Source organism: Mangifera indica, chromosome 2, assembly GCF_011075055.1.
Source record: "Mangifera indica cultivar Alphonso chromosome 2, CATAS_Mindica_2.1, whole genome shotgun sequence".
NCBI lineage: Eukaryota > Viridiplantae > Streptophyta > Magnoliopsida > Sapindales > Anacardiaceae > Mangifera > Mangifera indica.
The window spans coordinates 15,706,315-15,728,182 of NC_058138.1; the positions used below are offsets into that span (position 1 = coordinate 15,706,315).

Consider the following 21,868-nt stretch of genomic DNA (forward strand, 5'->3'; position numbering starts at 1 on the left):
AATGAAAATGTCATCTTCATCTTCTTCCAATGAGGAAGCTATCATCTTCATCTTCATCCAGTGATGAAGACAATATCTTTGTTATTAGAAGATTTATCTTTGTCACTAGATAAAAAACGAGGAACAAAAAGGGAGGGAGAGAGAATCAGTCACTGATAAGATTAAAAAAAAGAGAGAGAAAAAAGAAAAAAGAAAAAAATGTTTGAAGGAAAACTGTAATATTTCAAAGTTTAATCTTAAAAAAAAATTGCTAGTTTTGTAAACTTAGGAAAAAAATAAATACTATTTTATTATTTTAAATAGGTCAAACGACTATTTCCCACCCAATGTATGCTGCACTATCAAATGTCCCCCTTTTATCTATGATAATACCAAATACCCACCCACCAGCAGTTAAAATTAACGGAACTCTAACCCCTTAAAATTTTATCTCATTTTACCCCCCTAAACTTTAAAAACTAAAAATTTTCCTAGCCTATGTTTTAAAAAATGACAGTTTTACCCTAGTGTTTAGTTTTGAAATCTCCGACATCATCTTCGGCTCTATTGTCGGTGACCTCTCCCTCCTAAAGTATCCTCTCCCTCTGACGACCTCTTTCCTCCCATTTGGACTGCTAATAGGTGTCGGACGTTCGATCTTTGTCTGGGAAGACGAAGATAAGACGTCCGACGTCCAGTCCAAATGGGAGGAAAGAGGCCATCGGAGGGAGAGGCCGCCGACAATGGAACTGGAGATTTCAAAATGAAACCTTAGGATGAAACTACCATTTTTTAAAACTTAGGCTAGGGGTAACTTTTAGTTTTTAAAGTTTAGGGGGACAAAAAAAAATTATATTTTAGTTTATTTTTAATATTATGGAGAAAATGACGATTTTACCCTTACTACCGTTAATTTTAACTGTTGATGGGTGGACATTTGGTGTTATCATAGATAAAAGAGGGACACTTAACATTGCAGCATACCTTGGGTGGGAAATAGTCCTTTGGCCTTTTAAATATTAAATAAAAATTTTATCTTTAAAACTTAATTAGTGTTATTAATTTTAACTACAAATAAGTGAGTGTTTGAGTTTTTAATAATTAAAGGTATTACTTTAAAATGACAATGAACTTTGGGTGGGACTCAGTTAATTGTCCAAATAAATAATTGGTTAATCATAAACAGTCCCTACATTTTTCTTCCTATATTACCCTTCGCTGTCCCCCAAAATTACCTTATCCAGCTTCTCAAGAAAGCATCACCAATAGAAACCCAACAACCGGTTGAAGGAGAACACCAACTCAACTCAACTACCCACACACAAGTCAACTCCAGGCTTCTCTACTCGAAACTCATCAAGCCAAATATTACTCTCTCTTAATCACCGTCTCTCCTCTGCGTCATCAATGGCTTCCGCTTCCGCATACCTCCTCTCAATCTCCCTCTCTCTTCTTTTTGTTTTCTTCATATCAAAATCCCATTTCAGTCTCTCCCTTACCAATCTCCACCCTCCATCTCTGCCTCTCAACTCAATCACCGACGTCCATGATCTCCTCCCTTTGTATGGTCTTCCAAAGGGTATTCTTCCAGGAAACGTCAAGTCCTTCATGCTTGCCAATGACACAGGTGCCTTCTCCGTCGAGCTAACTAGCACGTGCTACGTGCAGTTCGATCAGCTTGTGTACTACGACACGAAAATCAAAGGGAAGTTGAGTTATGGCGCGGTGAGTGAAGTGTCTGGGATTCAGGCTAAAAAATTGTTCCTTTGGCTGCCTGTCACAGGGATGGAGAAGGTTAAAGGGTCTGATATGGTCAGATTCTTTGTCGGTGCTTTGTCTGAGGACTTGCCTTCTCAGCAGTTCCAAGATATTCCTGTTTGTAAGAGCAAAGCTTGTTCTTTAAGGACTAGTTTAGCGTCCATGTGAGGTAAAATTTCCACTTTTTATTAGTTCTTTGGCAAATTTTGATATTTACTAGTCAGCTGGTTTGATCTGTTGTTTTTTTTTAGGACTGATGGCTCTTGAGCCCCTGTAATATTTCTTTTTCTTTTGTTTTAAGATTTTGTTCATGAGTCCCTTTTTTTGGGAAATTGGTCATCTGGTGCTTCAGAATAGTGGGATGAGGGGTAATTGTTTTTTTTGTTGTTCCCAGTTTAGCGATCTTGGTTTGTGGGGTTAGAATGTGCAGTATAATGATAAAAAGTGATATAAAATGCGTCAAGAATTTGGATTGATTAATCATGAATGTAGTGAGGATTCCTTGTGATTTGTTAGGATCATCAAACTTGCAAGTGAAGGGTCAAAAGGATTCTTGTAGTGTGTGTGATTTGGACTGAAAGGAATGGGATGATATCATAAACAAAGGTACTGCTCCTCGGAGTAGTGATGAAGGGAGTCGGATAGTGTATAATGAATGAAAAAAAATGAGAATTTATTGAACATCAAGGCTCAAACAAGGGCCGCAAGTGGAGAATTATAATGTTTGTTGTGAAAAATCGGTTCATTTAGTTGTGAAACCAACTCATTGATTTAACAGTTATAAAGTCATAGCTGTTTCTGAATCACTTTATGAAGTTGACTGTCCCTACAGGCCACATAGAAGCAAAACAAATATCTGTTAGCACATTTAAAGCAAAAGTTTCATTAGCAAAGACGTAGCGTATGCCACAGAGAAAGAATAATTCTTTTCTTTACACAATTATTATCAGTTAACATAATTCTGTTAGGAAATAGGACCGGAGAACATTGTGAGGCTTCTACTGTTTATTAACTTAACCCTCCTGCAGTAGGTGCTAGTCCATGCTGAAGTCTTTATTCTGATTGGGGATAATAACATTTAACATTTGGATGTGTCAAATTATCATTTTTGTTCTTATAAATGATCAAACTTTGTTTTTTCCTTTTGAAGGGATTGGGCTTTTTGATTTTCCTATTGAAAGAATCAAACTTATAGTTTGTCATGCAAAAACATTATTTACTTCTAATGACTTCAAAAATTGATGTCGTGAATTTTTTGTTTTAATTTAGAAATGTTGACCGTGACAATTCTTGGTTGACCAAACATTGTTTTCATAGTTGAACTTTTAACCTTTCTATTAAATGAATCAAACTTGTATTCTGTTACATAAAAACGGGTCTAACCTTTAAATGTGTATTATGTTTTCCTATAAATTTTCTATTATATATCATATTTGTTTAGAATTCAATTAATAAGAATCATGTGATGATAAATTTTGTTCATTGAAATTCATTTAATCAACACGATGTTTTATTGAAATCCAAAAAAAATATTTTTTAATATTATCTATGAATTTTTTGCTTAGTCCAAATAATAAAGAAACCTTAAACTTTCAACTTAAAAAATTCACACTATCAAAAACAAAACAATAAATTAATTCTAGTTGGGTTTTGCGTATTCTATGTATGCTTTGTTTATTTTAGGCATGTTTTGTGGTTTTTGTGAAGATAAATTTAAGGAAATAGTGTAATTGAAGTTTTTGTGGGTTGCAAATATCTAGAACAGGCAAATTGTTCACATTATCACATAAAATGTCTATGTTAGTGATTTTAACGGAAAAAATTGTTACATCATTTCTATTTAATGTCATTTAAAGCTGGATGATAGTTCGGTATCTTCAATATAAAATTGTGAAAGTTTGCTCCCTTCAATAAGAAAATCGAAAAGTTTGATCGCTTTTGTATGGGAAAAAAAAGTTCGATCCTTAAAATAGGGAAAAAAAACAACACTTGGTTCATTCATTAAAAAAAATTATGCTTAGGTACCTTAAGTTATTGTTATTTCTTGTGATGAAATTGGGATCACAAATGAAACTTTTGATAATTCTTTTCTAACACCTTTAAATGCCTTACTATCATCCAGCTTTAATGTCATTCAAAGCTGGATGATAGTTCGGTATCTTCAATATAAAATTGTGAAAGTTTGCTCTCTTCAATAGGAAAATCGAAAAGTTTGATCTCTTTTGTAGGGGGGGAAAAAAAAGTTCGATCCTTAAAATAGGAAAAAAAAAAAAAGGTTTGGTTCATTCATTAAAAAAAATTATGGTTAGTTACCTTAAGGTATTGTTATCTCATGTGATGAACTTGGGATTACAAATGAAACTTTTGATAATTCTTTTCTAGCACCTTAATGCCTTACTATGTTAAAAACGGAAAACAAACGAGGCTTCTAGATGGTGGTTCCTTTTGTTCATAAAGGCTTTCACTTAGTTATTGGTATACTCATGCATTAATTCTCACCTGATTTTTAGGCACTTCAAAACCTAAATTACTCCAAAATTTCCTCTTTCTCAAGCCCTTGCAGGCTCAATCCTGGTTGTAGTTTAGTTGTTGGGGCTGTAGTAAAGAGGTACTTTTTCTCAGTTGCCATTCAAACTATTTTAGGTTGAGTAAAAGTGCCATCCTGGAGTCCCAGGAATGGACACTTTAAAGTAGGCTTTAACTTGCCTTTGCTAAGAAACGAAATATTTTTTTAGTATCTGAAAAGTTTGAGCTTGCACAATCCAGGAATTGCTGTACCTAAGTCATCTAACTTTTGTTCTTAGCATACATACACTTTTTGGTCCTGTAATTGCCTGCTGCTGCTCTTAGCTTTCTACAATAGCATCACACAGATTTCTGATGGCATTTCTACAGATTAGTGGTGTCCCTGGATTACCTCAATATGCCTACTGTCTATGTATGAAGCATTCATAAAAATAAAATCGCAGCGATTGGTCCAGTGCTTGCTTTATTTTTGTTGTCATATTTTGCATCAGACTTCTAGACTGAAAGGATAGATGGCTAGAGGATTGTGAAAATGGGGACCCTTACTCTAGAATCAACATGGGTTCAGGTATTTCTTATTAAATAATCACACCCACACCTAGAATTTAGGCATGTTCGGTGGAGACTCTGTTGGAGATCAAAACATGAAAGTTGCTTAATGCTGGACAGCAATATATACATATACAAATCATAAGAATCTTGCTGAAAGGTAGAGGAAATAAAATTTTAATTTAGGCAATGAGAGTTATTTTGTAGAGTTGGGGGCATTGGCTTGATAGATTTATCTATCATTATATAGTGGAATTAAGATATTAAGATTCCTGCATTCACTGCTGCATAAAGTTTATATTACAATTAAATATTTTAGTGTCTACTTGCCAAACTATAATTCATAATTTTGATATATGCTTTATTCTTCAGAAGATTTTTAAAGATTCCCTCATTATTTGCAGGCGGAAGCTCTCCTCGTTCACCTGTATCGAAGGATTACACCAGAACCATTCTAACGTACAAAATCTCTTTGTCATAAATTGGATCAAATACAACATCTCAGATTTATATTGTATGGAATAATATATATAACTTTCTCTGTTTTAATTGTACTTGTATAGCAATAGATTTTACATTTGTAGTCTCTTTTATCATCTCTTGCCTTAAATCTCTTTTTTCATTTACTGCAATTTCTTGTGAGGTTCGGTTTATATCAATTAAGCAACTTTGGAAGCATCTTCTGAATGTTTCTTTGCTACTATAGAAGTGGGGAGAATATTTGTTCGTTGCTTTCAAATCTGGCTTGGACTGCTGCATATTTTTTTGTATTCACATTTGAACCGATACTTCTCTGTGCACAGATTTTGTAAGTAAATAAGTCAGGGTTACATACACATAATAGAGATTTGAACTCAGGTTCTCCCTCAGTTTTGTTAACCCTGATATCTAAACACAAACAGATTGGTTATAATTAAAATTTAACAACTCTATTCTAAATATGATTGTCAAAATCTATTACTAACTTGTGAAAAGTAGCGGAAGCTTTTGCTCGTTTTATTTTTGTATAATTAATTAAAAGATACAAATTTTGTTGGAAACTTTTTGGAATAGATATTGCATATCAAATTTGAGCAGTTGTAGGTGAAAATGAGCAAGAAGGTCTGGAGAACAAATTCCTTTGCTTTCCACCTTTAGATGAAACGTTAAACAAGTCTTGGCAATTAAAAAATATTTCTCTGCAGATTCCTTTGCTTTTATGCATGTGAAACTCATTCTTCTGAGCTTAAACTAGACTTATAAATTCAGGGTTGTGATGTTTTGTTACAATCACACAAAAGCACTTCTCAACAAAGCTGCCCATATGGAGCACCATAGAGAGATTTTTATTCAGGGTGGCCATGAGAAGATTCAAAGGAAGTTTAATGCAAAGAAGACTGAAAGGAAGATAAGACAGGTGATTGTGGAGGACCGTGAGAAGGGAGACATCAATGCTCAAGCTGATGCTTTCATCAAGAACTTCAGGAATCGGTTGACGGTACAAAGGGACGAATCGTTCATACGTTATCGAGAGATGATCACTGGAGGAACTTGAAGTTGGAACATAATTAATTGGTTGTGGGATACACATCTATAGGTATTTGATAATTCTTCTCAATGTGCGAAAACAAAAAGCTCATGTAAGTTTCACAAGAATGAAATTTTAGAGTTGTGTGTTACATCCGTTTGTATCCAGCTAACATCCTTCCTAGTTGTTTATTTTATTTTATTGGCCAAAAGACTTATTCCCACGTAAGGGTTAGTGCATTATCAAAGTGATATCCATTAATTTTTAAAAATCTAAATATTCATTTATTATCTAATTTTATTAAAATTTTATATTTGTTTAAAGGGTTAAAATGTTATTTAACTAGTAATATTAAAAAAAATAAAAATTTATCTCATTTTTTTACTTTAGTTTTAAAAATTGATAATTTCCCCTATTTTAGTTTTAAAAACTTGCTTTTTCCCCCTCTTTCTAGGGTTTTATTATTTTAGCAATAATAATCGTCTCTGTCAAATTTCAGAACATTATAATTACACCTCTACAAAATGTATTCTCTCTTTTTGACTACTTCTCTTCTTGATGATTCACTCTGGTATATTATTAACTATCTTGCTGACACCCTCTCTGATAGTATATCCGACACAAAAGCCACGTAAAAATCTAATTGAAGTTGAGTGAGAAATTTGACTTTCTTGCTTGATACCATTGCGACCCTCTCCTTTCTCTTTCATGGCTTGGGAATCGACGAAGATAGATGATAGTGGTCAAAGACAAATCGATGAAATGCACAACCCATGCTTAGATTCGACGATTCATCTTCCATCATCATTTTTCATCTATCCCATCTTCGTCTTTGTGCATTGTCGATTCATCTCCTTATTGCATAAGAAGAAAGGGAAAAACATGAAATTTTAAGGAGAAAAATGTAAGTTTTAAAAACTTAGGTTGGAAAAAAATTACTAGTTTTTAAAACTAAGATAAGAAATAAAATAATATTTTTAATATTATTAATTAAATGATAATTATACCCTTAATACTAATAGATTTTGTTAATTTTAATAACTAATCGATAAATATTTGAATTTTTAAAACCTAGTGAATGAGAGTTTAATAATAACTAAACCTCATATGGGAATAAGTCTTTTGGTTTATTTTATTTTGTAAGCTAATTTAAAATGAACTTACTTTTTATAATGAATTAAAATCCTTAAAAAGTATCAAATACTCCCTTATAATTTTATTATTTGTAGAATACAAATAGAAGAAATATGCATGTAATAGTTGAAGGTATAATACTAAGATTCTAATATGCATTTTAATAGAATAAATGAAAACTTAGGCCGTGACAGAATATTGTATTGCTAGATTAGGTCTTAGTTAGAAATTTGGAGGCTAGCTTTAACCTTTTTGGTGGCTACATTTGAACATCTCCATGAGAAAAGTGGTCAACACGTTTAAATCATGATGTGAACTTGGCATCAGATTGATATCATATACATATGATTGGTTGGTTTTATTTTCAGTGGTCATGATAAATCTCTTTTTCCAATCTTTGGAAAGCTCATTATGAGGTCATGGTGATGTTTTCCCTTGAGTCACATAATATAATTAATGGGCCAAAGATGGTTCTGGGTTAGAAAAGGCATGGGTTTGAGTTGATCAATCGCTGGTTTATGAGGAGCGCCAAAGAGAGATTTCAATGAGGTGAATGACAGGAATAACAAGGAAGATGTGAAAGGAGGACAAGGGGGTTGATTGTGGAGGATAATGAGAAGAGAGACATCAATCCTCATTTGCTGAAGCTGATGCTTTCATCAAGAACTTCAGGAAGCAGTCGAGGATTCAGAGAGAAGAGTCCTTCAAAAGCCAGGCATTTTAGTTCATGAATTGCAATAGTTTCCAGAAAGCCTTAAGAATAGCACAAATGCAGCTTAATACCCAAAAACTAACATTTTTATATCCACTGAGATGTTATAAGTATATAGTTGACTCATCTTAATTAACCCCATGTACATTCATAAACCATCTCAATCTCCAAGACTACATACAACTGTGATAAGAGCCCACAAAAAACAAAGACAGACTCACCCCTAATCCAAATTGACAGATTTACAAGTATCTGCCCTCTTCATGAATGTGAACGAAAGGCCTCATAATTCTATTGCTGCAATCAATAGCGAATCACCCTTTTCTTGCCTCGTAAATACAGGGCGATGACATGAAGAGTGTTGCCAGTCACCATAGTTGCCTCACCAGAAATGTAGACGAGAATTTTACTGTATATGTTCTTGTTGGCTTCTCGGAAACACCCACAAGAGTATCCATTGATTTCGCCTTCTCAACTCAAGCCTCAATATGATAAAATAACTTGACAAGTGTAACTTGAATCACTCCCAAGGCATGTCACTATTGATTCAATTTCTACAAAATGAGAGCATGTGTAGCCTTCTGGTTCACAAAATGCAGATTCCCAATAGGTGAAACTGCAAATATAATTCTATGACAACAAAGCAACAGAAATGCAAGAATGGTATGGGAAGCTTGAGCAAAAGTAATTCTGATCCTCATGCTTGAAGCACCTGACAGTGAACAATATGACTTTTCAGACCACTTCGGCCAGCTATGCTAGACAATATATTTGTGACAAGTGTCCTTAAATGACCAGTTTTCCCAGAAATATTTTCCCACAAGTGAGGGTTAGTTTCAACTTGTCTGTCAGGACTAGAAACATCAACCAGACTAATGCTCATGTTGTTGCGAATGATGCAAAGCTTCCCGTTCAGTGGAACAAGTGCAGCAGCCTCCAATGCGCGTGAGCTCCCCATATGAATCTTGCTATCTATAAATCTGCTCCATGTGTCAGTAGCTCCATCATAAATCCTAAGCTTGCACCCATCCCGGCAATCCAAAGCATAAAGCCGTCCATTTAAAGAGATGCTTGGGTTACGCCAACCTGCAACCATGCCAGCACTGATTGGAGTCCAGGCATTTGTTTCAGGATAATAGGCTTCGCTCATGACTTCACGGTGGGACCCAAGGCCTTTAAGAAACCATTTCCCATCATAAACAACCCCTATAAAGGGCACCATGGCTGTGCTCATATCTGAAATAAAGCTCCACCGGTTCTTGTTAGGATCATAAACTTCAGCAGAACGAAGAGTCCTTTGGTTTCCTTCACATTCCCCTCCAGCCACATAAAGGCAGTTATTTATAACACAAGAACCAAAGAAATGACGTTTCCGAAGCATATCAGGTGCCCTATGCCATTTATTTGTCCGTGCACTGTAAAAGATGACCCGTCGCATAGAACCCTTCAATGGATCCTTTCCTCCAAATAAGTACAGATGGCAACCACTAAGAACAGCACAGCCAAAACCTAGGGCCTCAGAATATTCTTTGGGAACTGGTGGAAGTGGTTGCCAGAGCTGACAGACAGGATCAAAAGCGTTCCATGAGATCTTTCCATCACGATCTCGCTTAAAGACATAAACCCACTCTTCAGCCATTCCCAGGCTTTTTCTAAGAGAATAATAGAAGGTTCGATTTAGGAGGCGAGACCATCCCTTACAAACCAAACGAAGTTTGTGATGTTCAGCACGAGGAACTCGAATCAAACATGCAATAGCAAGATCATCAGGAAGGCCAGGGATGAAGGGTGGCTGTACTCTGCTCCGCTCCCTACGTGAGTTCTTGCTTTTGTGTGCATTAGGATTGATATCAGGCTGGATACAAAGTTTTGATCCTGGGACAAATTTCCTTGCTTCAGCAACTGTTTTTAGACCAGAGTCTACTTTGCAATAGCATGATACAGAATCAACCTGCAGTATTGTCCATGTTAGACAAGAGAGAGCAAGAATTATACACCCAAGTAATTATACGGATGGGCTAGAAACGTGAATGAAAGGCCAATCGCCATTTTAAAAATATAAACTGTCATGTGTATAATCCTTTATCAAAGATTTCAATCATACTCCAACACTCCTTTATCAGAAAAAGATTCTGATTTGAGTGCAAGATGGCTTTAAGATTCAGACCATGCTCCTGATTCCTGAAAATACTCCAACATTCACTAAAAACCTGAAGCATGAACTATGATTCTATGATGAGAAAAACTATGAAACAAACAAAATAAACAGAAGTTCCAATTCAGAAGAGCAACTGAAGCATATCCTCTGTATACAAAAATTCTAACTTTAATGGACCACTAAGCAAATGCCTCACTTCTGACGGAGAAATGAGAACCACTTGGTTCTAATTGGGCGTTCAACAACAAAATCTTACGTATACTTACCATTTTTCCTAAACCAAATTCCAAATTCTCCCCAAAAGTTAGCTAATTTGACCAAAATTTTGCATTAAACTAAAAACCCACCAAAGATTGATAAGTAAAATCAAAAACAACAAATTCTTATCAAAATTTCTCATCAACACTCATATATTATCCTCCAATTCACAGCCGACTACCATTTCCTATCTGGGTTTTCTCCAAAAACTCATAAAAACAAAATCCCAATAATCAAAAAGTAGAAGATGAAATAAAAATAAAAAAATAAAAGACTAACCATTACTTAATCTGCTAACAATATCCAGAATCCCCAAATTCCCACAGAGACTTGGCATTTAACACCAAATTAAGCAAGCTCAAAAAAAAAAAAAATCTCATGAAATTCACAAAGCCAACAAGAAACAACTAAAAGAGAAGCAAAAGCGCCATGGTAAAAGCTTACCAATGGAGCTTGAACTCTATACCCTCTAAGAACATTGGGAGATTGCCTTTGCTGCTGCTCCATCTTCACCAACAAAGATTCATAAAGACACAATTTTGAGCCGCCTTAGATCAAGAACATGAGATTTGATCCAACAACGGCAGTAACAAAAGGAGACAACTTTTGACTTGGTTTCTGTTCTTCAAAAAGTTGTGTTAAATTTGTCGTCTAAAATTAAACTCCATTTAAATTAAATTAAACTTGAAATAAAATTTTAAGACTCAACTCTCTGCAAATGCAAACAAAACCAAAAGAGGAGTTACAACTTCACAACTTTCAACAACAAAACTCAAACTTTGTGTTGTGCCTCTCTAGATTGGTCTTGTTGAAGAGAGAAACAGCTGTTATTTTTTTTTTTATTTATTGAAATGGGGGTTCACCAACTTCTTTAAATTTCTTGGTTAGTATTTAATTTGGGTTAAAGGGGTAATTATATTTTAATTGGGTTTGTATTTATACTTGAAGTCTTGGTGTAAGACAAATGAGATATGATTGTTAAGTGCTAATGACTCTCATTAATTATTTACCATTTTTGAGTCAAACCCCACTTTTAATGAAGAGAGAGGATTGGGTTTTAGTGGCTCTATCATGCCATGTGCCTCTATTTAATGCATTTTTTAGATTTTTTGTTTTTGTTTTTTCTTTTAACTTTTAAAACACTTAAAAGTTGACAAATTTTATTTAAAAAATATGAAAATTTTATATAATGATATTGGTTCATTTATGATATTTTTAAATTTTTTATATTTAAAAAATGATTTGTTGTATAAGAATAGAAGTCAATTTTATGATGTAGATAATATCATATAATAGAAGTATATGATAATATAGTAACCCAATTATATATGAGAAGAGAAATAAAATATAAAAAGAAAAAAATCTACCTCAAGATAGTTTAAAAATTATGAAAAATTACGAAATTTAAAAAAAAAAAAATGAATGAAGATGAAACTGAAAAAAAAAAATATTCCTTATATAAAGCTCTATAATTTGCATATCTATTTATCAATTATAATAAAAATTAATCCTGTCCCTTTGTTTATTGACTATGGGTTAAGAATCAACGGCTGATATAAGAAACCAGACTCACAGGAGTGCATACATCTTCAGTTTGTGATATTTTTTCTAAGTCTGTAAAATTTTCAATAAATTTAAAGTTTAATACAATTTAATATCTCATCCAAGAGTTGTTTGTTAAAGAGAACTTTGAACATAATTAAGTAGGTACATTATAGGTAAAAGATATTTTCATAAAAATGATGTATAAATATGTGTGATGGGTGACTAAGACATTTAACTTATAGAAGGAAAATACGGCAATAGAAGATTCAAGATAAAGAGAAGGTTGAACGAAAAAAACGAATGAAGAGAATAATGATATCAATAAAATTATGTGTACCTACTTTAGATACATAAATATGTATATACTCATATATGTCATTATATAATTAAATAATTTTAAATTGAAGATTAAACAATACCCAATTATATGATAACATGTATAAATGCGTGTATTTTTATGTGTCTAAAATAGACATGCATCGTATTACTCTAATGATATTAATAATATTAAAGACTTATGAAAAGACGACAGTAAGGTGAAAATCATAAAAACATTGAAGAAGCCAATCAAAGTGAAGATGATAATGTGACAATCAATGATGATATGGCATATGATAAGATATGAATTATAATCATTTGATTAAATAATTAATTATTGCATGTTTAAATAATTGATATATAACTTAATTATGAATTATAATCATATTTTCAAGTTGTTCAAACTAGAATTCAAAAATTAGTAAGATTAGCTTTTATTAAATTATTGAAATTTGATGAATTTTTTATATTTCTAATCTAAAAACTAAAGTATTAATTAATCATATTTAATATTTTAATATAAATAATTAGTTTTTTGAAATAATTTGTCCAACAATCACAATTAAATTATAATTTTTAATAATAAAATAATATGCAAGAATTGATTATCAAACAATCCAAGTATTCCTTCTACAATAATAATGATTAATAATCATAATCCAATAATCACAAAACATATCAAACAGGGCACATATTAATGGAAACTACATATTGACTTGACCAAAGAAAAAATTAATATACATCTACTTTCATTGAACTATTTAATCACAACATATATTATATCATCATACATTATATTAAAATTAATATGTTAATAAAAATACACAATGAAAACTACATATTGACTTGACCAAAGAAAAAATAAAAATATGAGAGTAGCAATCCTAATTAACCCATTTCATCAACTATATAAAATAAAATAAATAAATAAAAGAATCAAACCCATGTGGTGAAGGCCTAAGTGTACTTGCTCTTTTGGCTTATATGAGCATGTCAAAGAGTTTTGTCACAAAAGTTCTACATTTGTCAATCTTCAATGCTTCCTCTCCAACACCATTTTCTTCCTCAATTTTTTTTTTTTTAATAGCAAACAACTCTTCTTTGAATTATAATTTGCCTTGAATGAGATATGGATAAGCTCAAATATATGACATTACAATCACAAAGTCTTACCAAAAACATTGACCTTTTATACATTCAACATGTAATGCAAGAAGACATGATCATCACACCAACTAAAATCTAGGAGGGTGACTTTATATAAAAATAAACATTCATTTTTCTTTTGGCTTGCAATACTATGTGCATTTTAATTTTAAAAATATGTATTCAAATATTGTGTTATCATATGATTAAATAATGTTTTATTTTTAATTCAAAATCATATAATAATATATCATTTAAATACCTAATCGAATATTCAAAACTAGATATACACAATACCAACAAAGTATATGCAAGTATAATATTACTTGAGATAATCATAATCACATGGCATTACACTAGAAAAAGTGACTTATAATAGATGAACACAAGCAAAGCACATGATTCTTGGAAACTTAAAACAAATGCATATCTTAGATTTGCCAAAGTAAATGACATTAAAGCATGCTCGAGAAAGAAACACAGAATTTTAATTTCAGAAAGAGATGTATGCAGACATCCATAATTTCTGTTTTTTTTTTTTCAGGGGAGAGGCCTAAGTAAACTTGAAATGTTCAATGTCTCAAAAGATTTGTATTTATTCAGTCCGTCACCACCAAAATATTACAAAGCTTTCTAAACTCTTCCATAAAGAAAGAAGAGCTGGAGAAAATAGCAAGGCCAGAAAGCCTCAACAATTTACCTTCACAAACTGGGTTGAAATGAACATGCCTATGAGAAGTAAAAAGAAAGTGGCCGAACAAAGTTAAATGAAACCTCTCCCTCTCCCACCACATATTCTACAACCCAACATCATCTAATTAAATTGCCCGCAAAAAGGAAAGAGGACTGAAGAAGAAGGGCGTGAAATAATACCTACTCTGTTAGAAACCGGAAAACTACCAACATGACACACAAATCTACTCCTGCAACAGCAAACCCAAACTTACATCCCGCTCCCTCACAGCTGTGATAAACACTTCTAATAGTATAGAACAGGTTGGTTATAACTCTAACGAAAAAACAAAACTAAAAAGAAATAGACCTGATAAGAGATTGTCTGCACCAACTAAACACCAAGTACTATAATGTAGGATTACTGTCAATCCCATGCGCTGGACACACCTGGACCATATCCTCCACCACCATACCCAGCAGAACCACCATATCCACCAGCACTGCCACCACCAGCTCCACTGTAGTAATCAGAACCACCTCTACCAGAAGAGCCATCCCTTCGGAAGTCACGGCCACCAAACCGACCTCCCCCAAAACGACGATTCCGCCCGGCAAAAAAACGAGCTGCCGCATACCGGGATAACCAAGCAGGTACTTCTTGATTGGATTCTTGCATTAGATCAGCTAATGCCTTTGCCAATGAAGCATTATTTTCATTGAAGAAGGCAGTAGCTAAACCTGATTTCCCGGCTCGACCTGTTCTTCCAATACGGTGGACGTAATCATCAATATCATTTGGGAGATCAAAGTTGACCACATGAGTGACATGGGGGATATCAAGACCACGCGCTGCTACGTCAGTTGCTACCAAAATTGGAGTGTTTCCACTTTTAAATGATCTCAATGCCATTTCTCTTTCCTGCAATATGTAAAAGAAAAGTATTAACATATAAACTTAATATCAAATAGCACATACCGTTCATCTATAAAAGTTGCAACTTAGGCAGAAGAAAGAACATTCGGGGAGCATTACAAAGGGCAAATTCAAGAGATGACTTGAAATGAGAGAACAAACAGAAATAAGGCATGTCACATTAGCTTTTAAGCAAAGGCAAAACTAGGGGTGTAAATCAAGTCGAGCTGAGTTGAGCCGAGCTTGAGTTAGCTGTCAAGCCAAGCTTGAACTTGACAATGGTCATCTTAGTGGTGAGCTACCGAACTCATGGCTCAACTTGAGCAAAATATTAATAAGCCCCCAAAGGCTTAAATCTTACATTTAAACTCCTAAAATCTTACCTTTTGACTTTGAATATAGAGGGTAATTGATAAATTTATAAGTTAGAAGACTTAAAGAATAATTTAAAAATTAAGTGGTTTAAAGTAATTTTTTGAGCCAAGCTCAAGTAAGCCAAGCCTATCTTGAGCTCAAGCTTAAGTTAAGATCTCACCGGCTCGGTGAGCTTGAGCTCTACCTTAAGTTAATTGAGCTGAGCTCAGGCCAAGCTTTGAACGGCTCAACTCAATTACAACCTTAGGCAAGATCAATTGGGCTAAGTTGAGATAATAAAGTGCATAAAAAAAAGGCAAATCCATCACAATGGTTTCTCTAATTCTGCTGCATCAATGAAGAACATTCCTAAATCTTATGCATGGAAATACAAAATCCCAGTATTTCAATGTATCAATCTTTCATATTCTAACGGCAAGCATGTATACAATCTTTTAGCACATAGATCAACATAAAAAGCTCCAGGAAGGATTAACTACAAGCCTCACATATCGCTACCTAAGCTATTTGTAAAAACTTTTAAAATAATGCATATGGATGTTGCTTCAGGAAAACTAAGTGAAGCACTGCAACCAGTAAGGATAGCATCATATGACTGTCAGCAGGCACATTGTACCACCAAAATGCAACCATGTAAACGGCAGACAATAAGAGCTTTTATTTTCTTTCATTACTTATTAGACTGAGTATACGCCACTACAAAGCGATAGTGACTACTACAAGGTTAAAGTATGGACTTTCCTGAAGCTGAACTAGAAATCAACAATAAATGGCTCTTCATTAGGTCACTCCTTGGGCAGAAGTCTTAATTCAATCTAAGGAATTTTGACTGTATACAGACTACTTATACATTAGCCTCATGCGTTTTAAACTTTAGATAAGAATATAATATTATTGCTATTGTACATATATGGGTAAGGAAATTCTGGAAGACTTCAAAGAGCCATTCCTTAGATAAGAATATTATATTTTGACTGTATACAGACTACTTATACATTAGCCTCATGCGTTTTAAACTTTAGATAAGAATATAATATTATTGCTATTGTGCATATATGGGTATTGAAATTGAAATTCTGGAAGACTTCAAAGAGATCATACAGCCCCCCCCCCCCCCCCCCCCCCCCCCCCCCCCCCCCAAAAAAAAAAACAGAGACAACAGGTGAAATAAAAATAGGCATGCTACAATAAGAAATCCAAACCAGAAATAATAAATTATGTATATACCTGTTGTGATCTATCACCATGGATGCTAGTTGCAGGGAAGCCATTAATGTACAACCAATTTTCCAAAGCATCAGCTCCCTTTTTCGTCTCCACAAAAACTAAAGTAAGAGCCTGCTGCAAATTTAAAACCACAAAGCAATTATTGCAAAAGCCAAGGAACAAAGATTCAGGAACAGGGACGGTTATCAATCAAGTAGTCACTTGGATAGCAATTAAATCAATTAATTAGATTTTCTTTTCATAATTATCACTGAGAAATATTTTTAGCAAATCCAGCACAACATTGGCACAGGATAAGGGGAGAAGATGGGGGTGGGATTTTCTAGTAGTACCTTTCCATGAACACCATTTTCCCTCTGTGCGTGAAGAAGGTCCATAAGATGACTTCTTTTGTCAGACTCGTGAACAAATTCAACTCTTTGGACAATCAAATCAGTACTTGAACCCACTCGTCCAACAGCCAAAAAGATGTAATTTGTAAGGAAATCAGAGGCTAGTCTCTGCATGACATGTTGTAAGGCATAAAAAAGATGTAATTTGAAACAATTAATCAAATCCAAGATGTTCAGACTTTTTTCATTCTGCACTATTACACAATCCATGTTGATACATATGATCATACATGACACCCACTTAAAAAGTGCTCATCATCTTCTAATTATGAGTATCCTATCATTTATACAATCAGATTTGATGAGATGCAAGAACAACAGTGCTTCTACTCATAGCAAAAGAAAAAAAATCCAAAACATAGCTCCTAAAGGAAAAATCATCAAAACAAAAATTTATAAAAATCTTCAGAATGGAAATCAGACCTGTATTTCGTTAGGAAAGGTGGCACTGAAAAGCATTGTCTGTCTTACACGTGGTGGAGGCATATCCATTTGTTCAACAATCTTTCTTATCTGTGGCTCAAAACCCATATCTAACATTCGATCTGCCTCATCTAGAGCAAGATACTTGATCAGTTGCAGAGAAACTCTAGCCCTCTCCAGCAAATCAACCAACCTTCCAGGTGTAGCCACAAGAATATCAACACCTCTTTCCAGCTCCCGCAACTGTGCAACACAATAAAATTATAAATCAAAGAAAAAATATTTAGATTCCAAACAAGAAATTGACAATAAAACAAAGCAAATAGTGCAAACATGCAACAACACATATGGAAGAGGCACTTATAACATGACAGTCACCTGACTCAATTTATAGCATCCAAAAAAAACAATTATATCGCAACAAAATATTAGTACCACAAGCTTATCTGTCAAATACTACAAAAGTTTTGCTGCTGCTATGCTAATGCATGAACAAATAATCTCTCAGATTTCACAAAAAGCAAACATAACAATAACAAAGATACACAGATGTTGTCGCATTGATTTGGAACAATAAAGAATCGATAAAAATGCACCTGCTGGTTAATTGGTGCTCCTCCATATGCAACAACTACCTTAACCCCTGTTTGATATGAGAACTTCTTAGCTTCATCATGTATCTGCAAATGTATCACATGTCATAAAACTTTCTCATGATGACCATACATATAAATAGCAGAACTCCCTATGAGAAGTCAATAAACTAAAACTCACTTGCATTGAAAGCTCCCTAGTAGGAGAAAGAATGAGAGCAAGTGGATAAACAGTTCGTGCACCACGAAGTGGCCTCTGTGGTGGCTGTCCCTTCATAATTCCACTGATAATAGGAAAGCAGAAGGCAGCAGTCTTGCCAGAACCAGTCTGGGCACATGCCATCAAGTCTCGACCTGCCAGGGAGATTGGTATGGCATAACGTTGCACAGGTGTTGGCTTCACATACTTGCACCTTCGGATGTTCTGATTAAGCGCCTCACCTAAGTCAACCTCAGCAAAGGTATTCACCGGGGGAGGTACATTATCACCACTTGTTTCCACTGGAATATCTTCATATGCATCAAAATTAATACCAGTGTTCTCTTGCTCATTAAAAGCCTGCTGTGAATCATCATCATCTCCAAAGGGATTAACTTCCCGCTCTCTCCCACGGTCCCACCCACCACTTCTGCCACCCCACCCACCAGCTCGTCCACCACCATAGCCAGAACGACTATAGTCATTTCTGGGACCACCCCATCGGGATCCACCACCGTATCCAGATCGATCATTAGTTGTCACAGGCCCAATGTATGCTTGGGCAGTAGAATCCGATGACGCTGATCGATCAGATGAGGCTTGACGGTTTCGAAGGTGAGGAGGAACATATGTAGTGCGGGCAGGAGCTGAAGAGGTACCAACAGCACTATTGCTACCAGAAGTTACATTCTCGGCTGCAGAGTTGGCAGCCATGTCAGCCCATGATATTTTCGTACTCATCACAATCCACCCTTTTCCCTCTTGTTTTCCACAGTAGCCAACAATTCCTACTCTAAAACTCTAAATTTGCCCCTTCGATTGAAAATAAAAAACTTACTTCAACTTACACAAATGTAAGTGCACAATCTGACGTATGTAATAATTAATTTGATTAGTTCCTCTCCACGAACAGGATTTCAATTTAGCACCCAAATCAAAAACCCTGCTCAAACCGAAAAAAAAACCCATCAAAAATCTCAACCTACACTAAATAGCACTAATTTGCCATAAAACTCACACAATGTCGCTAAATTTGAATAATCAAAATAAATTAAACCCTAAATCAGAAACTTGAGCCCAAAAACCCCCATATATACCTATGCAGATTTACACAAACACACCAATCATTCGATAAAACAAGAAAATAAACATAAGTAAAACCTGATCCGATCATGTTAGTTACAAAGCAAACCAAACTCAAACTAACAATGCCAAGTAAGTATCACAAAAACTATAGTTTAAAATGAGGGACGAACTTTTTTAAAGTTTACATCTTAAACAAATCAAAATTTTCATTAATTATTTGTGGAAAACCGATTAGATTCCTGAAATTTTAAATAAACACAACAATATTTAAACAATCCACCAAAAAAAAAAAAAACAACCAGAAAAACTCAGAACGAGGACACTTCACCAACTCTTCACCCCAAACAAAACATCCAATTTCTTTCCCTAAGAACCCAGAAAGAAAAAGAAAAAAACTGAACAGAACCCCAAAAAGTTTAGAACTTCAAAAATCAAAAACCAACTGAGAAACAAAACACAAGGCCACTTAACAAGAGCAGAATGCAACATCTAGAACGGCAACAAAAACGAGAATTGAGACAAACAAAGAGAGATCAACATATGCACAAGCAAAAGAAGAAAAAAAAAAAAAACCTGGTGAATGAAAACCCAAGAATTTATTTTGATTGTTTAATGAATTTCGATGTGGATTTAAAGAGAAGCAGAGAAGAGAAGATGCAGATCCAACCAAAAGAGTACAAAAGAACGAACCCTAAAACCAGCAGACACAAAAATATCTTCTTCCTTCCATTTCGCCGTTTTAATGTTTATTAACAACGAAAATATTTGCGTGTGTCCTCATTTTTGCCTTCTTTTTTTTTTTTTTTCAAACAAAAATTTTCTACGCGAATTTTTTGTCTTAAAAATTTTAATATAATAAATAAATTACCCCAAGAAAATTTATATTATTACTATAAATAAATTTGATGTTAAATTATATAAAGAACCCGTTATATGTGCTAATTTTAGGTGTATAAATGAATATGTATATATAAATATATATATTATGTGATCGATTGTTATTTTATTTTTAATTTAAAATTATTTAATTATTTAATAATATATATTAAATATATATTTAAAATAATTATATATAATTTATTAATGAATAATTGTAACACGGTGGATAAAATAATTATTTAATTATAAGACAAATCATATATTGTGAACTCAAAAAAGTGTAGATTTTTTGGTATGATTTTTTGTAATGCGATTTAGGTGAAAAGAAGCCTTAACTCCTAAGGGAGTCCATACAAATTGCGGCTGGCGTCATTGCTAAGGTGGAAGTGAATAATGAGTGGTCTTGAAATGAAAGCATAATTCTTTGTTGGTATTCAAAATTTAAAAAAAAAAAGACTTAAATTTGGTATTTTTATTCTTTAATTTTGGCCAATTGCAAAAATATATTTGGGTACTTTTGTAATTATCATCATATAATGAAAGAGCCTAATTCTTTTCTATTCAAATGAAGGTTCAATTTGGGATTATACAAAAGAATTTCTACTTTGATTAGAATTAATTTATGTTTGTAATTTGCTCAAATGCAAATTATAATAAATTGGTCATAATTAAGAAAACCCAAAAACAAAAGATAAAAATATTAGAGATTAAATTTAGCATTTTAAATTTAGAGTGTCTATTTCTTGCCATTTTACAACATTTATAAGATCTTTGATACTTCATAGTTCATATAATAAAAATGAGTGAAAAGTGGAATCATGTAACACATTAATTCAAATGAAAAGGTGGTTTTTTTTTTTTCTTTCCTCTCAATGCTTCTTGGTAAATGTTGATGTGTAAATTCATATACAAGTGAGAAGTACGTGGAATTAGAGGTACTCCCATAAAGGGTATGGAGTCGGTAAAATAAGGGGATTTCAATATGATTTACCCCCCTACTCGGGAGCCCAATCCACATTATGTTATTGTTGGAACTTTTAGATGCGGAATATGGATTGAACAACTTAGAACAAGAGTTTTGTGAACAAGTGCTACAAACTTGAGCAGGAGGTACGAACTTGGAACCTGTGGGTTATGAGTCCACCATGGTTATATTACTATAATAGTAAAAATAACAATTTTGATTCAAATTTAGGATCTTCCGACCTTTTTGATCTTAACAGAGAAATATTTTTTAATAAAAATAGGGAAAAGAGATATAAATGAAAAATATCTTCGCAATCAAAGACAGACTAGAGATAGGGATATATATGTCTTTGCCCCACTCTCATCCCTGTTTTTACCTTTTTATATTAATATTTTTATTTAAAATCATAACATATTTTTATAATTTTAGATTATTTATATTTTTCAAATTTATTTATGGTTTTTTTGTGCATATTAAAGTGATTAACATATGTTATTTGTGATATTTGAAATATATTGATTTTAATTTTAGTTAATTTTGTTGTTTAAT

At 33.6% G+C, this 21,868-nt stretch overlaps 2 protein-coding genes and 1 long non-coding RNA gene across 7 annotated transcripts; 1 reads left to right on the top strand and 2 right to left on the bottom strand.

Annotated features, from left to right (window-relative positions):
• The first annotated feature begins 1,203 nt into the window (after positions 1–1,203).
• On the top strand, positions 1,204–5,444 carry LOC123198731. Its single transcript, XR_006498126.1, has 2 exons — positions 1,204–1,906; positions 5,217–5,444. It is a non-coding gene; the product is annotated as an uncharacterized LOC123198731 (long non-coding RNA).
• A 2,785-nt stretch (positions 5,445–8,229) lies between these two features.
• On the bottom strand, positions 8,230–11,472 carry LOC123209428 (F-box/kelch-repeat protein At1g55270-like). 2 transcript variants are annotated; one of them, XM_044627490.1, is made up of 2 exons: positions 11,026–11,472; positions 8,230–10,116 (listed from the first exon to the last, which is right to left on the bottom strand). In XM_044627490.1, exons 1-2 carry the CDS (start codon positions 11,086–11,088, stop codon positions 8,863–8,865), a joined length of 1,317 nt encoding a protein of 438 aa, XP_044483425.1. In that variant the 5' UTR covers positions 11,089–11,472; the 3' UTR covers positions 8,230–8,862. The 2 variants fall into 2 exon arrangements, with proteins under 2 accessions (XP_044483425.1, XP_044483426.1); XM_044627491.1 differs by lacking the exon at positions 11,026–11,472 and adding an exon at positions 10,861–10,963.
• A 2,676-nt stretch (positions 11,473–14,148) lies between these two features.
• LOC123208930 (DEAD-box ATP-dependent RNA helicase 37-like) lies at positions 14,149–20,288 on the bottom strand. 4 transcript variants are annotated; one of them, XM_044626583.1, is made up of 7 exons: positions 20,164–20,288; positions 18,370–19,330; positions 18,192–18,275; positions 17,596–17,838; positions 17,113–17,280; positions 16,781–16,894; positions 14,149–15,184 (listed from the first exon to the last, which is right to left on the bottom strand). In XM_044626583.1, the coding sequence occupies exons 2-7, from the start codon at positions 19,126–19,128 to the stop codon at positions 14,690–14,692; spliced, it is 1,863 nt and encodes a 620-aa protein (XP_044482518.1). In that variant the 5' UTR covers positions 19,129–19,330; positions 20,164–20,288; the 3' UTR covers positions 14,149–14,689. The 4 variants fall into 4 exon arrangements, 3 of the variants coding, with proteins under 3 accessions (XP_044482518.1, XP_044482517.1, XP_044482519.1); XM_044626582.1 differs by having other exon boundaries at positions 20,047–20,179; XR_006500870.1 differs by lacking the exon at positions 20,164–20,288 and having other exon boundaries at positions 14,149–14,513; positions 14,633–15,184; positions 18,370–20,040.
• Positions 20,289–21,868: the final 1,580 nt, after the last annotated feature.

What these genes read in the sequence shown, in the direction of transcription:
- LOC123209428 (XM_044627490.1), bottom strand. Translation starts at nt 11,088, where the DNA reads ATGGAGCAGCAGCAAAGGCAATCTCCCAATGTTCTTAGAGGGTATAGA. An exon ending in ATAGAGTTCAAGCTCCATTG is followed by an intron (nt 10,117 to 11,025) that starts GTAAGCTTTTAC and finishes ACAATACTGCAG; the next exon opens with GTTGATTCTGTATCATGCTA.
- LOC123208930 (XM_044626583.1), bottom strand. Translation starts at nt 19,128, where the DNA reads ATGAGTACGAAAATATCATGGGCTGACATGGCTGCCAACTCTGCAGCC. An exon ending in CTAGGGAGCTTTCAATGCAA is followed by an intron (nt 18,276 to 18,369) that starts GTGAGTTTTAGT and finishes ATACATTTGCAG; the next exon opens with ATACATGATGAAGCTAAGAA. An exon ending in AAAATGGTGTTCATGGAAAG is followed by an intron (nt 16,895 to 17,112) that starts GTACTACTAGAA and finishes TTAAATTTGCAG; the next exon opens with CAGGCTCTTACTTTAGTTTT.